Source organism: Nuphar pumila, chromosome 9 (genome assembly GCF_984573655.1).
Source record: "Nuphar pumila chromosome 9, dmNupPumi1.hap1.1, whole genome shotgun sequence".
Taxonomy (NCBI): Eukaryota; Viridiplantae; Streptophyta; class Magnoliopsida; order Nymphaeales; family Nymphaeaceae; genus Nuphar; species Nuphar pumila.
Window position 1 is genome coordinate 119788096 of NC_143257.1, and position 22738 is coordinate 119810833.

The window sequence follows — 22738 nt, forward strand, 5'->3', positions numbered from 1 at the left end:
ATTGAAAGCAATGCAAACATTAAAAAAATCCACTAATTTGCTAAAAGAAACACATCAAATTTTAAAATCCTCAAATTGCTAGAGCCAGCTACGAAACCGTGCAAAGCTCAATGGCAGACACTTTTTCAAGCCTGATAAGCCAAACTACAAATCTATCTGACCAGTCGGAAGGCCGGCAAAAGTAAGTCTCATATAAACCATATTATGTATTTACCAGCACGGCTAGGTCTCTGATCATGGGAGTGGATTGTTCATGTAAATACTAAAAAAAATTACACCAAATTGGCTTTATACTTGTATATATACACATGTACACATGCAGAAAGTCAATAAAGAAAGCAAGATAGATGGCAGCCCATATTTAGCCATCACTAATGATGCCAACCAGCTTGACTCAAGCCTAGCAGGAGAGAAACAGGTAAAAGAAAAAATGTTTGATAAGTTTTAGCTCTTTCTCTCTCTCTAAAAAAAAAGATGTGTTGGGCTCAACCCAACTTGATAACTACCAGGTTAGTTAAATGATGAGTGAAGATAAGTTCCAGTCCATCAGCCTTTATTGTTTTCCCATTTTTTTTTGGTTTGTTTTAATGAAACTAACCTTGTACATGTGATCTACATGTTTTGGTTAGTGGGAATCACAGTGACAAACTTTTTTTTTGGCAAAATCTCATTTTTCAAAAACTTGTGAGAAATTGAAATTTTTTCATAAATCTTGCAGTTTTTTGGCAAAATCTCGGCAATAAAAAAAAAATAAAAAATATAAAAAATTTATTTTTTATAAGAAAATATTAATACAATTTATTTAAAAATAAAAATACAAGTTCTTTTCATGATAAATAACCCTTTAAAACGTAAATATCACATTTAAATAGTGGTATTTATGTTTTTTCATAAATCTCACGATATTTTGAAAAAAATGCCGTTTTAAACTTTCAGGCAATTTATCATGATATTATCGTGAGATTTTCATAAATTTCGTGATATTTGTCACTATGGTGGGAATAGGCTCTTAAATCATTCAATTACAACGGCCTACAATGAGCTTTGAAAAACCAATGACATAAATTGTGCCACATTTTCTCACCTACAAAATCGTGTTTTCATAAAAAAAAAAACATGATCCAAGAGCTGGTTTCTAGCATTTGAACTATGCAGAATCTATCTATGAGGTCTCGTTGGGTCGGCACTACAATTTCTAGCTTAGTTGGATGGTCAGGTGGACATGACCAAATATTACCTTGTTAAAGATATAAATTAGCTTTGAATAACATAGTGATATAGAGAACGCTTTTCTTTTGGATGAGCATTATAAAAATGTTTTTACCATAACAAAAAATACAATATTTTCACAAACAAGCGATATTCTGAAATTATCGCGTTTTTCGCGTTATATTGACGCACTGCAACCCTTGTGATTTTGTAGTAAAAAAAAAGCACACGAATTTGAGGGTGCAAAGAGAGGACGATCAGCAGTTTGTTTGAGTTGCTGGAGAGAGAGAGAGAGAGAGAGAGAGAGAGAGAGAGAGAGTACAAGAAGAAAAAAGTGGGGGAAGGAAAAAGGCAAAGGGTCTGTCTGATCTTCATCTCCCTCCCATCCCATTTTTTCTCTCTTTCTCTTGTGCACCCATTTCATTTCCCACCTCCCATCTTTCCCATCTTCAAGAAAGAGAGAGAGAGTTTTGCCTTCTGGTTTGGGCTTCCTGGTACTCTTTTCCCTTCCTTCTTCATCTCAGGGGTTTCTGTTTCCTTAAGATTGGGTTAGATCGTGGCGACGAATCAATCAAGGCTGGCGGATTCAGCGGGCGGCTGATGGCGGATCCGCCCGGTTTCCGCCAGGCCTCTGCGTACCCACCCATCGGAAGAATCCTTCGAGAGAGGAGGCGGCGAGAAGGAGGAAGAGAAACAGAATAAGGGGAATTTGGGTCGTGGTTGGAGGAGGAACTATGATGAGAGTGCTGCGTCTGCATCTCCCTTCCGACATTCCCATCGTTGGGTGCGAGCTCACCCCTTACGTCCTCCTGCGGCGCCCTGATAACGCCGTCACCAACGACGATGTCTCCGAATCCAACCCCATTGATGGCTGCTTCGTCAGATACAAGTGGTTAGTTGTTAAAATTTAAAAAACCTCCCTCTTTGATAAGGTTTCAACCGTCCTCTTGTTCTCTTCTTTTATTTCTGCGTTTGATTTTTACCCTCTTGATAATTTTCCCTAAAATTAAGTAGATTCTTGTTTTGGGCAGTTCTTCATTGGTTTTCCAGTTATGATTGAGAACATTCATCGTTTTCGTTGTAAAATGAATGATGGCATTTGGACTCTTAATTTGAGTACTCCTGCTGGTGATCAGTGCAACAATCTCGAGTTCGTTAGAATTAAAAATGGTTGAGCTGTTGTTAACGGAGCATCCCCCCAATAAGGCAATAACCTTTTGGAACATTGTTTCTGAGTAAAAGTGTCTGGCTAGCTTGTAAAAGTTGTCTATTCTTTCTTTCCTTCAATGACCCTGTTTTACTGAGGGCTGTGGGACCAAAGTTACCGAAGCTTCTTAGATAGGTGGGGAGCTTGCTTGCCGGAAACTGGCTTAGGAAGTGCCATAAGCTTTCGAAACTTGATGAGAACCTCGATTCCCCCACACTTCTCATATGCCATCTATTCTTCTTATATGTTCTCTTACTCAACTTTTGTTTTTTATGTGTTTTCTCTCACTCCTCATTCACTTTCATGTGCTTTCTCTAAATTGGTAGTCATCATTTTTAGATTTTGTTAAAAATTTAATTCTTACACTAAAAGAACATGAAATTTAATATTTGTCCCTTTTATTTTAGTTTTTATTTGTGTTTCATTTTGATTCCCATTCAATTCTTACATTTTTTTTATTCATTGCTTCCGGTTTCCTATACATTTTAAAATGCATCGCTTCTCGCGTCCGCTTCCTAGTCTGGCAACCTTGGAGGGGGCACTTAGTTTGAGGTTCAATGCCATGTTTACTAAGGTATTTTCCCAGGCAGTGAAAGCGTACTCTCCTTCATTGTTTGAGCAGAACACTTTGGTAGATTTTCCCAGGCAGATTAACCTGATTTATATGTCTGCCATTCTTCTATGTTCTTTAATAAAAACTGAGTTGCAATCCCAAGGGGTGGTAAACCTCCCTACCAAGTATATTTTCTTTTATGGCTTTATATTTTCTACTCCCCACAATGGATCCAATACTTTTTCCCTTTCCCTTTCTTCTTTTTCTCTTTGCACATGTTTGACATTCAACTTGACTGCAATAAATTCAACAATTGAGTTCATCACATAACCCACAGAACTCTGCATAATATTCACTTATAGTTCTATTACTTTGCTGTCATTTTCTTATTTTATCAAGTATTTCATATTCCTTCACAACATTTCTCTAATTTGTACAGTGAGGATCCTTTTCATCCGGCATACAGATTCACCAGTGCTGTACTTCCATTTGCCTTCTGCAAGAATGACCAATTCCTATGATCGTGCCCATTTTGAGTAATTCTGGCCACTGTAATTTGAAATCCCTCCAAACCACTTACATTCAATGTATTCTTTACTATGAAGGCTTCTTTTTCTTGGACATGTTTGCTTTAGTCACAATGAACAATACACCTGAGAAAGTAGAAGCTATGACTGTTGGTCGCAAGGTCAATCTTGTGACCAACTTTCACAAGATTCAAGGCAAAAACAGTCACAGCTGGAAATCACAATTACCCACAACTTGCACTTTTGTCATGTTTCACTAACCTTGAGAAAGTGTTGTGATTTACAATCACAGGAGATTGCATACATGCCCTTCATTTCCATGAGTCACTCATTTTCTCACTCGAATTACCCATATTATACAGTTATGGGTCACTATTTACTTATTATGCAGCAAACTCTTTAACTTTCCCTAGTAACAAATTTCTGTGGAATTCCAAACACTTCACCACTTACACTCAAGATGGTCCCTTGCTAGAGTTCCGCCAGCTACACAGTTGCAAAAGCTGTTTAAAATGCACACTATAACCCCTAATATTTTGTGAAAAAACACTTAGAAGGGTGTGAACACCACCAACATTACCATCAAATCCAATGATACTTGTTAAACAATCATTGAGAGCTCAAATGACACTCTTTTTTCAGGCAAATGAACACTCAAGCTGGCAGCAGCAAGGTTGCCAGAAAGGGAAACGGAAATGAGAAATGTGTTGGGAAATGGAAACGGTAAACATGACTTTCTAAAGTTTATCCTAAACAGGAAACATGATATATATATATATATATATATATATATATATATATATATATATATATATATATATATATATATATATATATAGTCACCTGTATCGTTAAAGGTAATTTCTCCGCGAGGGTATTGTAACGAGATATGGGGAAATACAAAGAGTGCTATAAGCACTTGCAATGTCCTACAATGGACAAACAAAAGAGACAATAGCCAAGTCCACAAAGGGACAACACATACACAAGCCTTGAGATAGGCAAAAATATAAAAGTCTCTTTATTGAAAGAGAGAGAGCTCTCAAGCATAATAAAATACAAAGGGGTTCACCCCTATTTATACAAAAGAAAAGAGAGGAAGAGAGGCCACATGGCCTCAAAAGGAGAGCCACAAAAGGGGGCTCCCATGGAGTTGTTGGGAGCCCCTAACGGTCACAATTGTGACCGTTGGGGGCTCCAATGACTCTATGGTGGGGCCCCTTAGGTGGCTTAAAGAAAATTTAAAATAAAAAAATAAAAAAATTACAGAAAATAAAAAAGGAAGAAAAACAAGTACCCCTATCGGGTACCGTGTAAAATGACCATAATAGCCCTATCGGGTATTATGGTGTATTTGAAGATATATGTATTGATACATATATTTTAACACCCCCCTCAAACTTTATGGGGAGATGACGAAAAGTTTGCCAAGAAGAAACTTAAAGCGGGGAGCGGGAAGAGCTTTAGTAAAAAGTCCGCCAGCTGATATTCTGAAGTGACATATGAAAGAGTAATTGTTCCTCGTAAAAATTTATCCTGAACATAATGACAGTCCATCTCGATATGTTTGGTGCGCTCATGGAATGTGTGATTGCTTGCAATATATATGGCACTCTTATTGTCACAGCATAATTTTGAAGCTCCAGCAATATCAACCCCCATGTCTTTGAGAAGACTGCGAAGCTAAACTAGTTTCATTGATGTGGTTGCCATAGCCCGGTATTCAACTTCAGTAGAAAATAGCGAGACTTTTTGTTGCTTCTTGCATCTCCAGGCAATTAAGGAATCGCCTAAAAATACACAAAAGCTGGTAGTTGAGATTCTGTCATTAGGTTTACCTCCCCAATCTGCATCAGTATAAGCAAGAAGGCTTAACAAAGAAGATGAGGATAGAAATAACCCTTTATTTATAGTATTTTTGATGTATCGGATGACCCGGAGTACGACGCTCATATGCACAGTTGTAAGAGCATGCTGAAATTGGCTTGCAGAGTGAACCTCATGAGCGATGTCTGGTCTGGTGATGGTTAGGTAAGTGAGAGATCCAATGAGTTGTCTGTAGGATGTGGGATCTTCCAGAAGAACCCCGTCCTCCAATATTAATTTGGCATTAATAACCTCTGGAGTCTCTACCTTTTTATCATCTGAAATGCCAGACTTGATACATATATTTGCAGCAAGCTTCATATGTGACAAAATATATCCTCTAGGAGAATATGCAACTTCAATACCAAGAAAATATCTAAGGAAGCCTAAATCAGACATATCAAAATTATTTTTCAACATTGTTTTAACATCAACAATACTATTTTGATCATTCTCAGTGATAATCATGTCATCAACATAAAACAATAAGATAACAATGCCAGTACCTGCACTTTTAACAAAGAGAGCGGTGCCAGTGTAACAGGAGTGAAATCCTAATTTAACCATGATTTCACTAAAACGATCATATCAAGTCTTGGGGGCTTGTTTAAGACCATATAAGGCTTTTAAGAGTTTGACCTTGTCCAATATTAATTCCAGGTGGTGGATCCATATATACTTCTTCATTTTTCACATCGAGTTGATATATAGGCCATTTTTTTTGTTGATGCGACAACTATTAAAGTTCTGACACTAGTCATTCGGGCTACAGGAGTGAATGTCTCCTTATATTCGATTTCATATTCTTGCGAATATCTCTTTGCTACTAACCTGACTTTATATCTTTCTAAGGATCCATCGCTTTTAGTTTTAACTTTAAAGACCCAACAACATCCAATAGGTTTTTTATGCGGAGGGAGATTGACTATTTCCCAAGTATTAGCCTTTTTAGCGCATCTAATTCTATTTTCATTGCTTCAACCCAATGTGGTAGAGTTTTAGCTTGATTATAGTGAGCGGGTTCATAATATGAATGTAAGGTTATCAAACATGCTCGATAATTGGGTGCTAAAGACTCATAGGATACAAACCTATTAGGGGGTATTGATTCTCTAGAAGAGTGCCGAATGGGGGGCTCTTCTGAAGATTCAGAAATTTGAGAGTATTTTTCTAAAGCACTAATAGGCCTTCCTTGATCTCTCCGGGTGTAAACATTAATATTTTCATTACTAGCACCATCACTTGATGGTGACACATCAAGATTGGCCACATCACAAGTGTCTTCTATGCTTTCAAGATGATTCATAGAGTCATCAATAAGATCATGTAAAAACATATAATCACTTTCATTTGATTTTTCCATTTTTTCAAAACCATTCTCATCTTCTAAGCAAGTTACATCTTTTGAAACATATAGCTTGTCATTTTCGAAATCAAAACACCTATAGCCTTTTTTATTTTTGCCATAACCTAGAAAAACACATTCAATTGCCTTTGGAGACAACTTATTTCTCTTATGCAAGAGAACAAAACATTTACAACAAAAAATACAAAGACGATTGAAATCCGGAGAGAATTTAAAAAGTTTTTCATAGGGAGAGACATTCTTTAATTTTGAGGAAGGCATTCTATTGATTAGGTATATTGAGGTTAAGACGACTTCGACCCAAAAAAAATTTGGAATATTTCTAAAGACAAGCAATGTTCTAGCGATTTCTATGATATGCCTATGCTTTATTTCTGCTAGTTCGTTTTGTTGTGGAGTTATAGGACATGATTTTTGGTGCCAAATTCCATTTTGAGTTAAATAATTTTGGAATTCATTAGATAAGTATTCACCATCAGAATCAGTTCTCAAAGTAGATATATTACTTTGAAATTGATTTTAAATTTTCATATAAAATTCTTTAAAGAAGGAAAACACTTCCAATTTGTGACTAAGAAAATAGATCCAAACATATCGAGTAAAGTCATCGATGAAAGTGACATAGTAAGAGTAACCCCCTTTAGACATGACCGGAAATGGTTCCCAAACATCCGAGTGCACCAATTCAAAGGGTCTTAAAGAGAGAAAAGTTCTAGTTGAAAAATGAATAGACTTCATTTTTTCAAAAATACAATCTTTGCAATTAATGCCTTTTTCCTTACAAAATTTGTTTCCAAATGGAAAAAGATACATTTTTGAATAGCTTGGATGATCAAGCCTTTTATGCCAAGTTTCAATATTTTTTTCTTTGACATAAGAACAAAAATAGTTTGTAGGAAGGTTTAGATTATCCATATAGTAAAGGTCCCCCTTCCTATGGCCTTGCCCAATCCACTTCTCGGATCGGAGATCCTGCACAAAGAAACCATTAGATGAAAAAGATATTTCACATCCATGGTCGGCAATTTGGGAGACTGAAAAAAGGTTTAAATTTAGTTTTGGGACAAATCTAACTTTTGGAACAAAAAGATTTTGAGAATTTTTTGAGTTTAGAGTTTCAATACTAGAGATTTTCAAAAAAGTTTCATCGGCCGTAGAAACACAAGAGCCTTTTGAATTGGTGCAAACATCGACTAAGGTATTTTCATGAGGGGTCATATGAAAAGATGCTTCGGAGTCTAATATCCAAGAATACGTACCTAGTGATGATATAGACGCAATGGCCACACCCAATGTGGAGGAAATAGCTTTAAGGATTTGTTGAAGAGCCATGGATATTTGACCAAGGGTCTCTTTGAGATCACCATTCTTGCCTTCATCTTCTTTGGTGGTAGATTCTTCAAAAGAGGTCACCTTAAGTTTTAAAGTTCCATTGAGCTTTGGGCAAGCGGGTTTAATGTGACCCGACTCATAGCAATGATGACAAACAATCATTTTTCTTCCTCCATTGTAGTTTCCTTGTTTATCGAAGTAAGGAGGTTTATAGGTTTTTACATTGTTGACGGGTTTGGATACGGCAAACACTTCATTAACATTCTTACTCATGCCAAGCCTTGTTTCTTCTTGAGTGATTTCGGCAATGGTATCCTCTATTGGAGGAAAGATAGATCTATGGAGAAGTGATGACCTCACTTGCTCAAATTCGGGACGTAACCCAAATAATAATTGAAACAATCGATCTTGTTTCATTTGCTTTTGTCTTAATTCAACATCTTCCATAGCAACTCATTTTGGCTCTAAAAGAGCCAACTCATCCCATAGTGGATTTAAAACACTATAGTAATCTTGAATACTTGAATCACCTTGTTTGGTGGTTCTAATTTTTTCTTGCAAGAAATATGCTCTTGCAAGATCCTTTGGGTATACATACAACAAACAACAACAACAACAACTACGCCTTCATCCCAAAACAATTGGGGTCAGCGATATGAACCAAAAAAGAAATTCATTTTGGGTCTTCCACATGAATCCTTTTCCTCCAATCATTTCTATCCAACGCCATGTCCTCGGTGAGGTTCAAAGCATTCATATCCTTTCCTATCATCTCCATCCAAGTCTTCCTAGGCCTACCCCGACCTCTTTTAACTAATATATTTTCCCATTTCTCCAACCTTCTAACTGGAGCATCATTAGGCCTTCGCCGAATATGTCCAAACCACCGTAAACGATTCTCTCGCATCTTATTTTCAATGGGTGCAACACCTACCTTCTTACGTATCTCTTCGTTCCGAATCTTATCTTTTATTGTATTTCCACACATCCATCTAAGCATCCGCATCTCAGCTACACTCATTTTTTGAATATGATGTCTCTTGGCAGCCCAACATTCCGTACCATATAGTAAAGCGGGTCTAATAGTCGTCCTATAAAACTTTCCCTTCAACCGCAATGGCATTCTACGATCGCACAGCACTCCAGTAGCACTTTTCCATTTCATCCACCCAACCTTTATCCTATGATTTACATCTCCATCAATTTCTCCATACTTTTGAATGATGGATCCCAAATATTTGAAATAATCATTCACCGGTATATCTTGCTCACCAAGCTTCACTACACTCCCATCACTACTTCGTTGCTTACTAAACCGACATTCCATATATTCAGTCTTACTCTTACTCAACTTAAAACCTCTAGCTTCCAATGTCTGTCTCCATAATTCTAACTTAGCATTAACCCCAGCTCTAGACTCATCAATCAAAACAATATCATCAGCAAACAACATACACCACGGTACATTTTCTTGAATTGATCTCGTAAGCTCATCCATCACTATCGCAAATAGGAAAGGGCTTAATACATACCCTTCATAAAAAACCAAGCCTCGTTGGCTCAGTGAAATTTAGCTATATTAGCACATACCTTGAGTTCGACATTGTTTATGAACTAAGCAAGGATTTTTGCGTGATTGCTTTTCCAATATTCAACTTCTTTTTGATGATTTTCAATGGCTTTGAGGGGCGAGCATCTCCTTCAAGAGTCTTTTCTTGGCCACCTTCGATCTTTGTGAGCTCCAATCTAGGTTCTAGAATGGAGCCCATAACATATCCCCAAAGTTTCTTACCTTTGAGGTTGTTCTCCATAGCCGAAGCCCACATCATATAGTTCTTTCCATTGAGTTTGAAGGATAGGTCGATTTTTGCTTCCATAATGCCACCAAGAAGTGAGAAACGGGAGACAATAGATGAGAAATATACGTACTACGCTTTTTTCTCTAAGAACCAAGTGGCTCTGATACCATGTAATGAGATATGCGAAAATACAAAAAATGCTATAAGCACTTGCAATGTCCTACAATGGACAAACAAAAGAGACAATAGCCAAGTCCACAAAGGGACAACACATACACAAGCCTTTAGATAGGCAAAAATATAAAAGTCTCTTTATTGAAAGAGAGAGAGCTCTCAAGCATAATAAAATATAAAGGGGTTCATTCCTATTTATACAAAAGAAAAGAGAGGAAGAGAGGCCACATGGCCTCAAAAGGAGAGCCGCAAAAGGGGTCTCCCATGGAGTCGTTGGGAGGCCCCAACGGTCACAATTGTGACTGTTGGGGGCCCCTACGACTCTATGGTGGGGCCCCTTAGGTGGCTTAAAGAAAATTAAAAATTAAAAATAAAAAATAAAATAATTACAGAAAATAAAAAAGGAAGAAAAACAAGTACCCCTATCGGGTACTGTGTGAAATGACCATAATACCCCTATCGGGTATTATGGTGTATTTGAAGATATATATATATATATATATATATATGTTTGTGTGTGTATTAATACATATATTTTAACATGTATTTCTCAGAGAGATTTTTAAAAGTTAATAAATCTCGGGAATATCTCGGGTGAAGAATCGTTGCAAACAATCAAGTTTTCAAATAACTTGATAATTCAAATACTCAAGACACAAAATAAATGCACAGTGTTTATAAGTTTTACACCACAAAAGAAATGCAATAAATGCACACTGTTTATAAGCTTTACACCACAAAAGAAGTGCAATAAATGCACAGTGTTTATAAGCTTAAGGAGACAACTCCTTACTCAAATTCTCACTTTACAATGGGCTTACAACCCTTATTTATAAGCTTTAGCAACTCATAAGAGATGTTGGGCTGATTCCCACCAACTCTAATTAGAGCCGTTGGGAGTCAACCCAACGTCTCTTATTCTTACCTGTGTACAACAGTAAGTTGTACACTGTGTACAGAAATAGTACATAAAAAAAAGGATAAAATAAAAAGAAAAAGTTACAAAAATAAGAAAAATTAAAAGAAAGAATTACAATCATATTCAATGACATGAATATGCATAAATGACAAATACCCCTACAACTAATACAAGAAAGAAATATATTATATATATATATATATATAAGTAGATGGATACATGTACATATATATGAAATATATATATATATATATGTATCTTCTTTTATACATATAAAATATATATTATAAAATACATTATCTTATGGATTACAATTTAACACCCCCCCTCAAACTTAGGGCATAATGACCGAAAGTTTGCCAAGAAGGAAGTTGAATCGCGGAGAGGACAACGATTTGGTGAAGAAATTTGCTAGTTGATATTCTGAAGTTACATATGGAAGATCTATGACTCCTTTCAGATATGCTTCTCGGACATAGTAGCAGTCCATCTCGATGTGTTTGGTCCGCTAATGAAATGTGTGGTTTTTGGCAATATAAATTGCACTCTTGTTATCACAGCATAGCTTGGTGGGCCCTTCTACATTAATCCCCATATCTTCTAGTAGTTGATGAATCCATACAATCTCCATGGTAGTAGTCGCCATGACACGATATTCAGCTTCTGTTGAGGATAGAGACATTTTTTGTTGCTTCTTACATCTCCATGAAATCAGCGAGTCTCCTAAAAACACACAAAAACCAGTGGTGGAGTGACGGTTATTTGGGTCACCTCCTCAGTCAGAGTCAGTATAAACAATTAATTTTAATTCAGAAGAAGAGGATAAGAATACTCCCTTGTTTAGTGTGCTCTTTATGTATCTCACAATCCGCAAGATAGCACTCATATGAACTGATGATGGTGCATGTTGGAACTAACTTGCAGTATGAACTGCATGGGAGATATTTGGTAATACTCAGATACATCAAAGATTCCACAAGCTGTCTGTAGGGGGTGGGATCGAAGAGAGGAATACCATCATCAATCTTCATTTTGGCTCCTACTATAGTAGGAGTTTCACAAACCTTATCATCCGTAATACCTGACCTGTCAATAATATCAGAGGCAAGCTTAGTTTGATATAAAAAATACCCTCTATGAGAGTATGCTACTTCAATACCCAAAAAATAAGTTAGAAATCCCAAATCAGACATTTCAAACCTATCATTCAAAATTGATTTTATGCTTTTAACCCCTTTAGAATCACTTCCGGTTATAAGCATATCATCCATATATAATAGCAGAATGACAATCCTTGCATTGGTTTTTCTAACAAATAAGGCAGTGTCAGTGAAACAGGAAGAAAAATCATTTTCTAGCATTACAGAGTTAAATCTATCGTACCAAGCCTTGGGGGTTTGTTTTAAACCATAAAATGCTTTTCGAAGGCGGAGCACTTTCCTTTTGAGAGTCTCCATTCCTGGTGGAGCATCCATATATACCTCTTCATTCAGATCACCATTTAGGAAGGCATTTTTAACATCTATTTGATAGATGTTCCATTTGTTGATTGAGGCAACGGTAATGAGACATCGGACAGTAACCATTCGGGCCACAGGGGCAAAAGTTTCTTCATAGTCAATCACATATTTTTTACTATATCCCTTTGCAACTAATCGAGCCTTATATTTCTCAAGAGATCCGTCGCTCTTAGTTTTTACCTTAAATACCCATCTACAACCTATTGTTTTCTTACCCTTAGGAAGATCTTGGAGCTCCCAAGTCTTTACTCTCTTGAGAGCAGAAAGCTCACATTTCATTGCTTTCAGCCATTCATCATTCTTTTTTGCTTCTTCGAAATTTCTGGGTTCTATATAGGAATGAATGGCGTTAAGGCATGCTCTATGTTTAGGAGTAAACGAATCATATGAAATAAACCTACAAGGCATCTTTCTACTTCTCTCAGATCTTCGTAGGTTTTCATCATTTGTTGAATTGGACCCACTAGGTTCACTGAATTTTTCAATTGCACTCCTAAAACTGTTTCTATCTCTATGGATATATGTTATAGGATCTCTCAATGCTCCTTCATTTCTATGTTGGGAGATAAGTGGATGGGAAGAGCCATTTTCTTTGTCATTGACGTCATTATGAATGAAATTGTCATCACTATCATCATCATGTTGTAACATTTCAAATAAAAAAGAGTAATCCATGTTTTTTTCAAAGAGTTCACTCCTTTCAAAACAACAACACCAACAACTACGCCTTCATCCCAAAACAATTGGGGTCGGCGATATGAACCAAAAAAGAAAATCATTCTGGGTCTTCCACATGAATCCTTCTCCTCCAATCATTTCTATCCAATGCCATGTCCTCGGTGAGGTTCAAAGCATTCATATCCTTTCCTATCACCTCCATCCATGTCTTCCTAGGCCTACCCTGACGTCTTTTAACTAATATATTTTCCCATTTCTCCATCCTTCTAACTGGAGCATCATTAGGCCTTCGCCGAATATGTCCAAACCACTGTAAACGATTCTCTCTCATCTAATTTTCAATGGGTGCAACGCCTACCTTCTTACGTATCTCCTCGTTCTGAATCTTATCTTTTATTGTATTTCCACACATCCATCTCAGCATACGCATCTCAACTACACTCATTTTTTGAATATGATGTCTCTTGGCAGCCCAACATTCCGTACCATATAGTAAAGCGAGCCTAATAGTCGTCCTATAAAACTTTCCCTTCAACCGCAATGGCATTCTACGATCGCACAATACTCCAGTTGCACTTTTCCATTTCATCCACCCAACCTTTATCCTATGATTTACATTTCCATCAATTTCTCCATACTTTTGAATTATAGATCCCAAATATTTGAAACAATCATCCACCGGTATTTCTTGCTCACCAAGCTTCACTACACTCCCATCACTACTTTGTTGCTTACTAAACCGACATTCCATGTATTCTGTCTTACTCTTACTCAACTTAAAACCTCTTGCTTCCAATGTCTGTCTCCATAATTCTAACTTAGCATTAACCCCATCTCTAGACTCATCAATCAAAACAATATCATCATCAAACAACATACACCACGGCTCCTCCATCACTATAGCAAATAGGAAAGGGCTTAAAGCAGAGCATTGATGTAACCCAACCGTTATAGGAAAATTGGTTGTCACCCCTCCACAAGTGCGGATATTGGTTACTACTCCTTCATACATATCCTTAATTATATTAATGTACGTGAGAGAAACACCTTTCTTCATCATTGTCCACCAGAGAACGTCCCTAGGTACTCTATCATATGCCTTCTCCAAATCAATAAAAACCATATGCAAATCTTTGTTCCTCTCTCTATTTCGCTCAATAAGTTGTCTAAGAAGATGTAAAGCTTCCATAGTTGATCTTTCAGACATAAAACCAAATTGATTCTTCGATATCATGACAATCTTCCTCAACCTCGACTCAATCACCCTCTCCCAAAGTTTCATAGTATGACTCATGAGTTTTATACCACGATAGTTTGTGCAATCTTGTATATCACCCTTATTCTTATATAGAGGCACCAAAGTACTCTTCCTTGTTAGAAAGTGGCTTTGAATACATTAGGTTCAATAAAGAACCCATACACATGCACATGAAGTGCGAATAAACCCATTAAAGGGAACAACACAAGCACATAATGTGCTAACACATAAACCCACACAAGGGGCAAAAATATGACATAAAGTCATAAGTTGAATATTATTGAAGAAGGAAGAAGGGGGTATAAACCCCATACAATGAAGCATAAGCTCCTCAAAGAGTAAGTGAATTACAAGGGGAAAGCCCCTATTTATAATACAAGCAAGGAGCCACTTAGGGGGCTCCCAAAGGAGTCGTTGGGAGCCCCCAACGGTCACATTTGTGACCGTTGGGGGCTCCCCGACGACTCTTTGGGGAGCCTCCCTAGGTGGCGCAAACTACTAAAAAAGAGAAAAATAAAAATGAAAAATAAAAGTAAAAATTACAAACATATTCCAAATGGAATATGCGTAAAACTGTGAAATGACTAAACTACCCCTATGCCTATAAATAGAAAAATATATATTTTATATATATAATTAGGATAATACATATGCATATATACCATATATGAATATGTATTATCCTTTATATATATAAAATATATAAGATTACATAAGTTGAATGATACATTTTAACACCCCCCCTCAAACTTTGCGTGGGGGAACGAAAAGATTGAAGAAAGCAGGAGGAAGACTCTCAAGGCTTCAAGAGCCTTCCATACGAATGCCATTGCAAATGTCTTCCTCCAACGTCTTTAACGATGAGCACCTTCCATGATCTATCCAAGGTACTTCTTTTCCTCTTATCTTCAAGATCCTGTGGAACAACAACAAAGAAACAAGCAAAACATATTTTTGCACTTTACTCAATTGGAACATTTCTAACAAGCTTAATTGAAACCATATCGGATGACACATCCGCAAAACAATGGTGCAAAAATATAACTTATGCATAGAAATTTGAAGCACATGATAGGATACTTATTTTAGCATGAGAAGTAAATTTAGAAAACAAAAGTTTCAAAATCATACATCATGTTAAAAAGTGAGCGGAAGCAAATTATGCGGAAATAAATTACAAGAATGCGTGAATGCATTATGCATTTATAAGGTCCATCATTGGACAATTACAACCCCATAATGGGAAATAACAAAATGGTACACTAAGGGACACCACAATAAGCCTACGAAGAGGCATAAGCTACATATGCTTTAATGAAAGAGGGCCTTAAAAGGCCATAATGAACATATGCATATACTATCATGAAATGAATTAATACTTAAATAAAATCATTAATGAACATGCTTTAAACATGTAATGAAGTGCCAAACAAGAGAAACGAAGTCTCCAAGCATACTTTAGACAAAACAAACACAAGAGTTCACAAGGTTTTAAATTCATTTACGAGGCAAAACGAAGAGTGTTATTTGAGTAGAGAATCTTACCCAATTAGGAAAATCTCACTCAATTGACAAAAAACACATTTTGCATACAAAAGTGGCCAAAAAACCATAAGCACTTAATATATAGATTAAATGCCAAAAATCAACTTGATTTTAAAATATGCATATAAAAAATATGATTCACTTGAATATCTTAAAACACAAGTCATGAATGAAATTTTGCAAATTTCAACAATAGTTCATCCATTACAAACAACTACCTCATTAGTCCTCCAAAACCCATAAATCAAGTGTATAAGCTACTAGAACAAGAATATAAATATAATGCCATAAAAGGCCAAAGACACACACAAAGGTGTGCAAAAAAACCTCTTGTCTACATATAATAATACTTGAAATGAGTGCATTTACGACAAGAACAAGAGAATACACGCCAGCATGGACCAAAAGCATCTCTTGTCTACGTAAAAATACACTCAAAACCAAGTATGTTCAGCTACTAGAACAAGAGTAACAAGCCAACCATGGGCTAAAACACAATACATCTCTTGTCTGCATAAGATGGCACTTGAAATGAGTGAAATAAGCCAACCATGGGCATACATCTCAGCGACTAGAACAAGGACACAAACGCCGACATAGACTAAAATTACACACCATGGTGTGAATCAACGTGCCTTGTCTACATAAAATAGCACTCAAGACAAGTGTGTTCAGCTACTAGATCAAGAGAGCAAAAGCCAACAAAGGGCTATCAACACACAAAGGTGTAATAAAATTCTTGTTTACATACGATGACACTTAGATAAGGGGCATAAAGGGATAAGACTTTTGAGGTAATCAAACTTGTAATGACAAACATATATATAAATCAAACCTTGAATCAATGGAACAATATTCTTCAAAAAGACTACCCATAAAAATAACATTTTGGAATAAACTATGTAAAAGTATCTTCAACAAGATACAACAACCAATAGAACAATATTTTTGAAAATAAATGTGTGAACATACGCACACCAAGAACATATTGAACACTTGTGCACAAAAGCACAAAAAGCACAAATGTGCAAATGCACTCATAATTTTCATAAACAATGGAAGGTTGGGCAATAATCCCTAAAACCTTGATTTCAATGTACCTTAAAACATTTTAAGGTTTCAAACATCATATATCCATCACATTTATATATAAATAAGAGCATCCATAAGATCAATGGCCAACATCAAACTAGTGACACACTCATATACCAAATCATTCTAGAGTCCCAAGGTGCCCATAACTCACCTCAACCCCCATCTATAATATGATAAGTGGACAATCTAAAAAGACATAACAACGAGTGTCACACTCATAATTAGAGATCATATACCAAATCATTCTAGAGTCCCAAGGTGCCCATAACTCACCTCAACCACCATCTATAATATGGCAATTTGGACAATCTAAAATGATATAACACGAGGTGCCCATAACTCACCTCAACAAACATCTCTAATAAAACAATAATAAGGCCAAAACAATGATGCATTAAAGAAACATGTGATGGACAAATATAAATGCCACAAAAAGGCAATAAACACTTTATGAATCATTTTTCAAAGAAAAGAGGACCGATTAAAAAATTGAATCAAAAGTCCAATATAATCAATCACAATAATATGCTTTATAACAACAATTTTGCATAAACATGAATTATGCTTAATCTTCAAAAGAAGTCATTTATACAAAAAAGACTTATTATGCAACTAACACAATTATGAAATATTAAGCAACATCATGCGTAAGAACCAATTTGGAATAATCAAAAAGTCAAAAACAAGCCTCAACTATGATAGATATAAAGTGCAATTAAATGCACACCAAATGATAATAGATGCACTTTTATGCAATGCAAGATTTTTAAATGACAATAATCTTGAATGAGCAAATAACAAACTTAGGCCAATATAGGCATTCATAAAGATGGTGAAGTTTGAAAATCTTATGAAATCCACTATTGTAACTTAAAAAATGATGCTCACAACCAATCTCAAAAGATCCACAAAGGGTTACAAGTATTAATGAATCTTTGAAGGATATTATGCAAGGAAAAAGATACTCACAAACAATCTTCTCACAACAACCATGAAATCTTCATAAAAGAGTATATACTCACAAGAAGATTATAAGGACCGAAAGGCTCCTTAAAGAGAGCTCAAAACAAACAAAATTCCAAAAGAAGGGGGAAACTCCACTAAAGTGAGAGAAATTCCAACAAAGAAGAATAATAGATTTGTTAAAAAAAACTTTATGATAAAGTAAGATTGTACTATGGCATAAATCTATAAAATTAAACATTTATTGAGGAAAAATTCAAAAGCTTTTAAGTTTTATCAAAAAACATGACTTAATAGATTATTACGAACTCCTAATGTAACAAGTACGCCACAAACATTAGTAAAGACCATAAATTTTATAATGAGACAAGCTCTTTAAATCAAATTGAAAAATCTTTTAAGAGTATAAAGATGCAAAGAAAATCACCATATTCCATAAGACTATTTTAAAACTTAATTCAACCGGAATTATATAAAAAAAAACTTTCTTAATTAAATGTTGCTCATATAAAAAGGACACATAGGGTAAGTGAATCAAAACTTATTAAGGAATTTATCATATATGCCAAGCATTTTTCGAAAAACTACATCTCATAAACATTTTAATCTTAACATACCTTTCTTTAAAGACTTACCATATATAAAAGGTATTCTTATAAACAAAGTTAGATTTAAAATATAAATTCAAGGCTCCAATGGTCATAAATCTTTACCGACCCATTAAGTTTTGAGCAATCATATATCTAATTTTTTTTCGCCAAACAAGTTATCTTTTTCAAAATTTTCAAAGAAAAACATACAAAAAAGTATGTATACGAAAAAGATTCAATAGAGTATCAAGTAACTCAAATTTTTATAAAGAGACATAATGACAAAGAGTACACATAAAAAAACATATTAAATTCTTCATACAATACTTAAAGAAATAGAATGCATACCTAATAACTTTAAGAAAGAAAAGAGAGAGAAATAAATACTTCACCATTTTTCTTTAAAAATTTCTTGAATACCACGCTTCCCGATGCACCAAAGAGCAACTCGATCTCAACCTTGCTCTGATACCATGCTAGAAAGTGGCTTTGAATACATTAGGTTCAATAAAGAACCCATACACATGCACATGAAGTGCGAATAAACCCATTAAAGGGAACAACACAAGCACATAATGTGCTAACACATAAACCCACACAAGGGGCAAAAATATGACATAAAGTCATAAGTTGAATATTATTGAAGAAGAAGGAAGAAGGGGGTATAAACCCCATACAATGGAGCATAAGCTCCTCAAAGAGTAAGTGAATTACAAGGGGAAAGCCCCTATTTATAATACAAGCAAGGAGCCACTTAGGGGGCTCCCAAAGGAGTCGTTGGGAGCCCCCAACGGTCACATTTGTGACCATTGGGGGCTCCCCAACGACTCTTTGGGGAGCCTCCCTAGGTGGCGCAAACCACTAAAAAAAAGAAAAATAAAAACGAAAAATAAAAGTAAAAATTACAAACATATTCCAAATGGAATATGCGTAAAACTGTGAAATGACTAAACTACCCCTATGCCTATAAATAGAAAAATATATATTATATATATAATTAGGATAATACATATGCATATATACCATATATGAATATGTATTATCCTTTATATATATAAGATTACATAAGTTGAATGATACATTTTAACATTCCTCCACTCATTAGGCATCTTATTTGTCCGCCAAATCTTGTTAAAAAGATTTGTCAACCATTTTAAACCTTTCTCTCCCAAGCATTTCCAAGCTTCGATAGGTATAACATCTGGGCCAACTGCCCTTCTTGATTTCATTTTTTTCAAAGCCTCTGCAATTTCTTTCTTTTGAATCTTGCGCATGAAGTCACGATTCATCTCATGAAAATGAATGGACAAGTCTCCAAGATCTTGAGCATGATTTTCATTAAATAGCTTATCAAAATAATCTTTTCATCTCTCCTTAATCCCCTCATCTTTGACTAAAACCCTTTGCGTTTCATCTTTGATACATCTAACCATACCCAGATCCCTCAATTTCCTATCTCTCATCTTTGCAAGCCTATAAATATCCTTCTCGCCCTCTTTGGTATCCAACTTGTCATAAACCTCCTTATATACCTTATCCCTCGCGTTCCGAACTACTTTTTTAGCTTCCTTCTTTGCTATCATTTACTTATTCAAATTCTCATTATCACGACTCTTACTTAGATTTCTATAACACTCTCTTTTAACCTTAATAGCTAATTTGATATCCTCATTCCACCACGATGTATCCTTACCTAGCGGTGCACCGCCTTTGGACTCACCCAATACCTCCTTAGCCACCTTTCTCATGCCACCCGCTATCTTATTCCACATTGATTCTGAATCCTCCTCGAGACACCAATCAGCTTCCTTAACTACCTGCTCTACAAACATTCCTTGTTTAGCTCCTTTCAGTGCCCACCACTTAATTCTAGGATCTATCCTATGTCTATCCCTTTTGTGGCATTGTCTAATTCTAAGATCTAAAATTAAGACTATGTTGTGTAGCTACACTTTCTCCCGGTATAACCTTACAATCGATGCAACAACCCCTATCTCTCTTTTTAAGTAGGAAAAAATCTATCTGACTCGTATTAACCCCACTTTTAAATGTTACTAGGTGAGACTCTCTCTTCCTAAACCAAGTGTTTGCTAAGATCATATCATAGGACAAACCAAAATCTAAAATCCTTTCTCCACTTTCGTTTCTTTCTCCTATACCATAGCCTCCATGGATACTCTCAAATCCATCCCTACTAATGCCTACATGCCCATTAAGGTCACCGCCGATGAAAAGCCTTTCTCCATAAGATATCCCTTATACTACTCCGTCTAAATCTTCCCAAAATTGACGCTTAATGTTATCATCTGAACCTACTTGAGGTGTATAAACACTAATAATATTAATAATCTCTGAACCTAATACTAATTTAATAAGTAAAATCCTATCACCCTTCCTACGGACCTCAACTACATTATCTAGAAACTCACGACTCATAACAATCCCTACTCCATTCGTATTCCTATTTATTCTTGTATACCAAATCTTATATCCCCAAGGTTCTATCACTTTTGCTTTCTCACCTACCCATTTGGTCTCTTGTAAACATAAAATATCAATCTTTCTCCTACACATAACATCTACTAACTCTACCAACTTATTAGTTAAAGATCCTATGTTCCAAGTGGCTAACCTAATTTTATGGTCTTGGACTAACTTCTTTACCCCCACCCGTCCAACAAAGTGAGGGAACCCTTGCCTATTTGACACCACACCCGGGCGCCGATGTGACGCGTCGCTTTCGGGCGACGACCTAGCTACCCTTGCCCATTTATCACTGCCTCCGGGCCTATAGAGCACAGCGCGTCGCTCAGTAGGGAACGCCCCAACGAAATTCTCATATTGGTTCATATTTATAGGGTATGACTAAGTTTTTATGCTGGTTGTCACAAGCCTACCGCAACCCTCCTCCTTTATCCGGGCTTGGGACCGGCAGTGGATAACTAAACAGTTATACACAGGCGGAGTTTTTCAAAACCATTAACATTTTTCAGAAAACTCACATTTCTGGAAACATATAGCTTGTCATTCTTAATATCATAACAACGAAACCCTTTTTGGGTTTCGGAATATCCAAGAAAAGCATAGGCAATGGCTTTTGGTGAAAGCTTATCGTTCTTGTCAGTAAGAACGAAGCATTTACAACCGAAAATTCTCAACCGACTATAGTCGGGTTCTTTTGTATACAATTTTTCAAAATGCGAGATATTGTTCAAGTTTTTAGAAGGTAGCCGATTTATAAGATAGACAGATGCTAAAGTCGCTTCAGCCCAAAAACCTTTTGGGATGTTTTGAGAAACAAGTAATGTTCGAGTTGTGTCTATTATATGTCTATGCTTCCTTTCAGCTAATCCATTTTGTTTAAGGGTTCTCGGACAAGATCTTTGGTGAAGAATACCATGACTTTCAAGATAATTTTTTAATTCATTTGAAAGGTATTCTCCACCAGAGTCAGTTCTAAAAAAATTTAGATTCTCATTAAATTGATTTTTAATCATCATATGATAGGTTTTAAAAATTGAGAAAACTTCATATTTGTGTTTAAGAAAATAAATCCAACAATATCTCGTGTAGTCGTCAACAAAAATGACATAATATGCAAAGCCTTTTTTTGATAGGACGAGTGCCGGTCCCCGTACATCTGAATGGATAATTTCAAAAGGTCTTGTTGTAAACATAGATCTTTGACAAAAAGGTAATTTTTTCATTTTTCCAAGAATACAGTCGTTACAAGTGAAATCACTTTTACATAGACTTTTAACAAAAGGTAAATGAGAAATTTTTGCAATATTTGGATGTCCAAGTCTCTTGTGCCACACATTAATATCCTTTTGTTGGACAACATTACAAAACGAGTTCTTTGGAATTTGAAGAGAATCGATATAGTATAGATCACCCTTCCTAGAGCCTTCCCCAATCAATCTCTCGGACCGGCGATCCTGTATCCAACATTTGTTAGATGAAAATTTTATATCACACCCATGATCCGAGAGTTGAGAAACGAAAAGCAAATTTAAGTTTAATTTGGGTATAAATCTAATTTTTAGAATAAAGAACCCTTGTTTTTCAAATTTTTTTATTCCTTTTACTTCAAGAGATGTTCCATCCGCGGTTGAAACAAAAGATGGAGAGCGATTT

The 22738-nt window shown here is 35.8% G+C and overlaps 1 protein-coding gene across 1 annotated transcript in view; it reads left to right on the plus strand.

The window, feature by feature from the left end:
* The first annotated feature begins 1432 nt into the window (after window positions 1–1432).
* Window positions 1433–22738, plus strand: part of LOC149829089 (carbon catabolite repressor protein 4 homolog 1-like) — a 29796-nt gene continuing 8490 nt past the window's right edge. Inside the window, exon 1 of the mRNA XM_090017891.1 lies at window positions 1433–2101. Coding sequence (XP_089874017.1) covers window positions 1944–2101 — 158 coding nt within the window. The 5' untranslated portion in view covers window positions 1433–1943. The remainder of the gene's footprint in view (window positions 2102–22738) is intronic.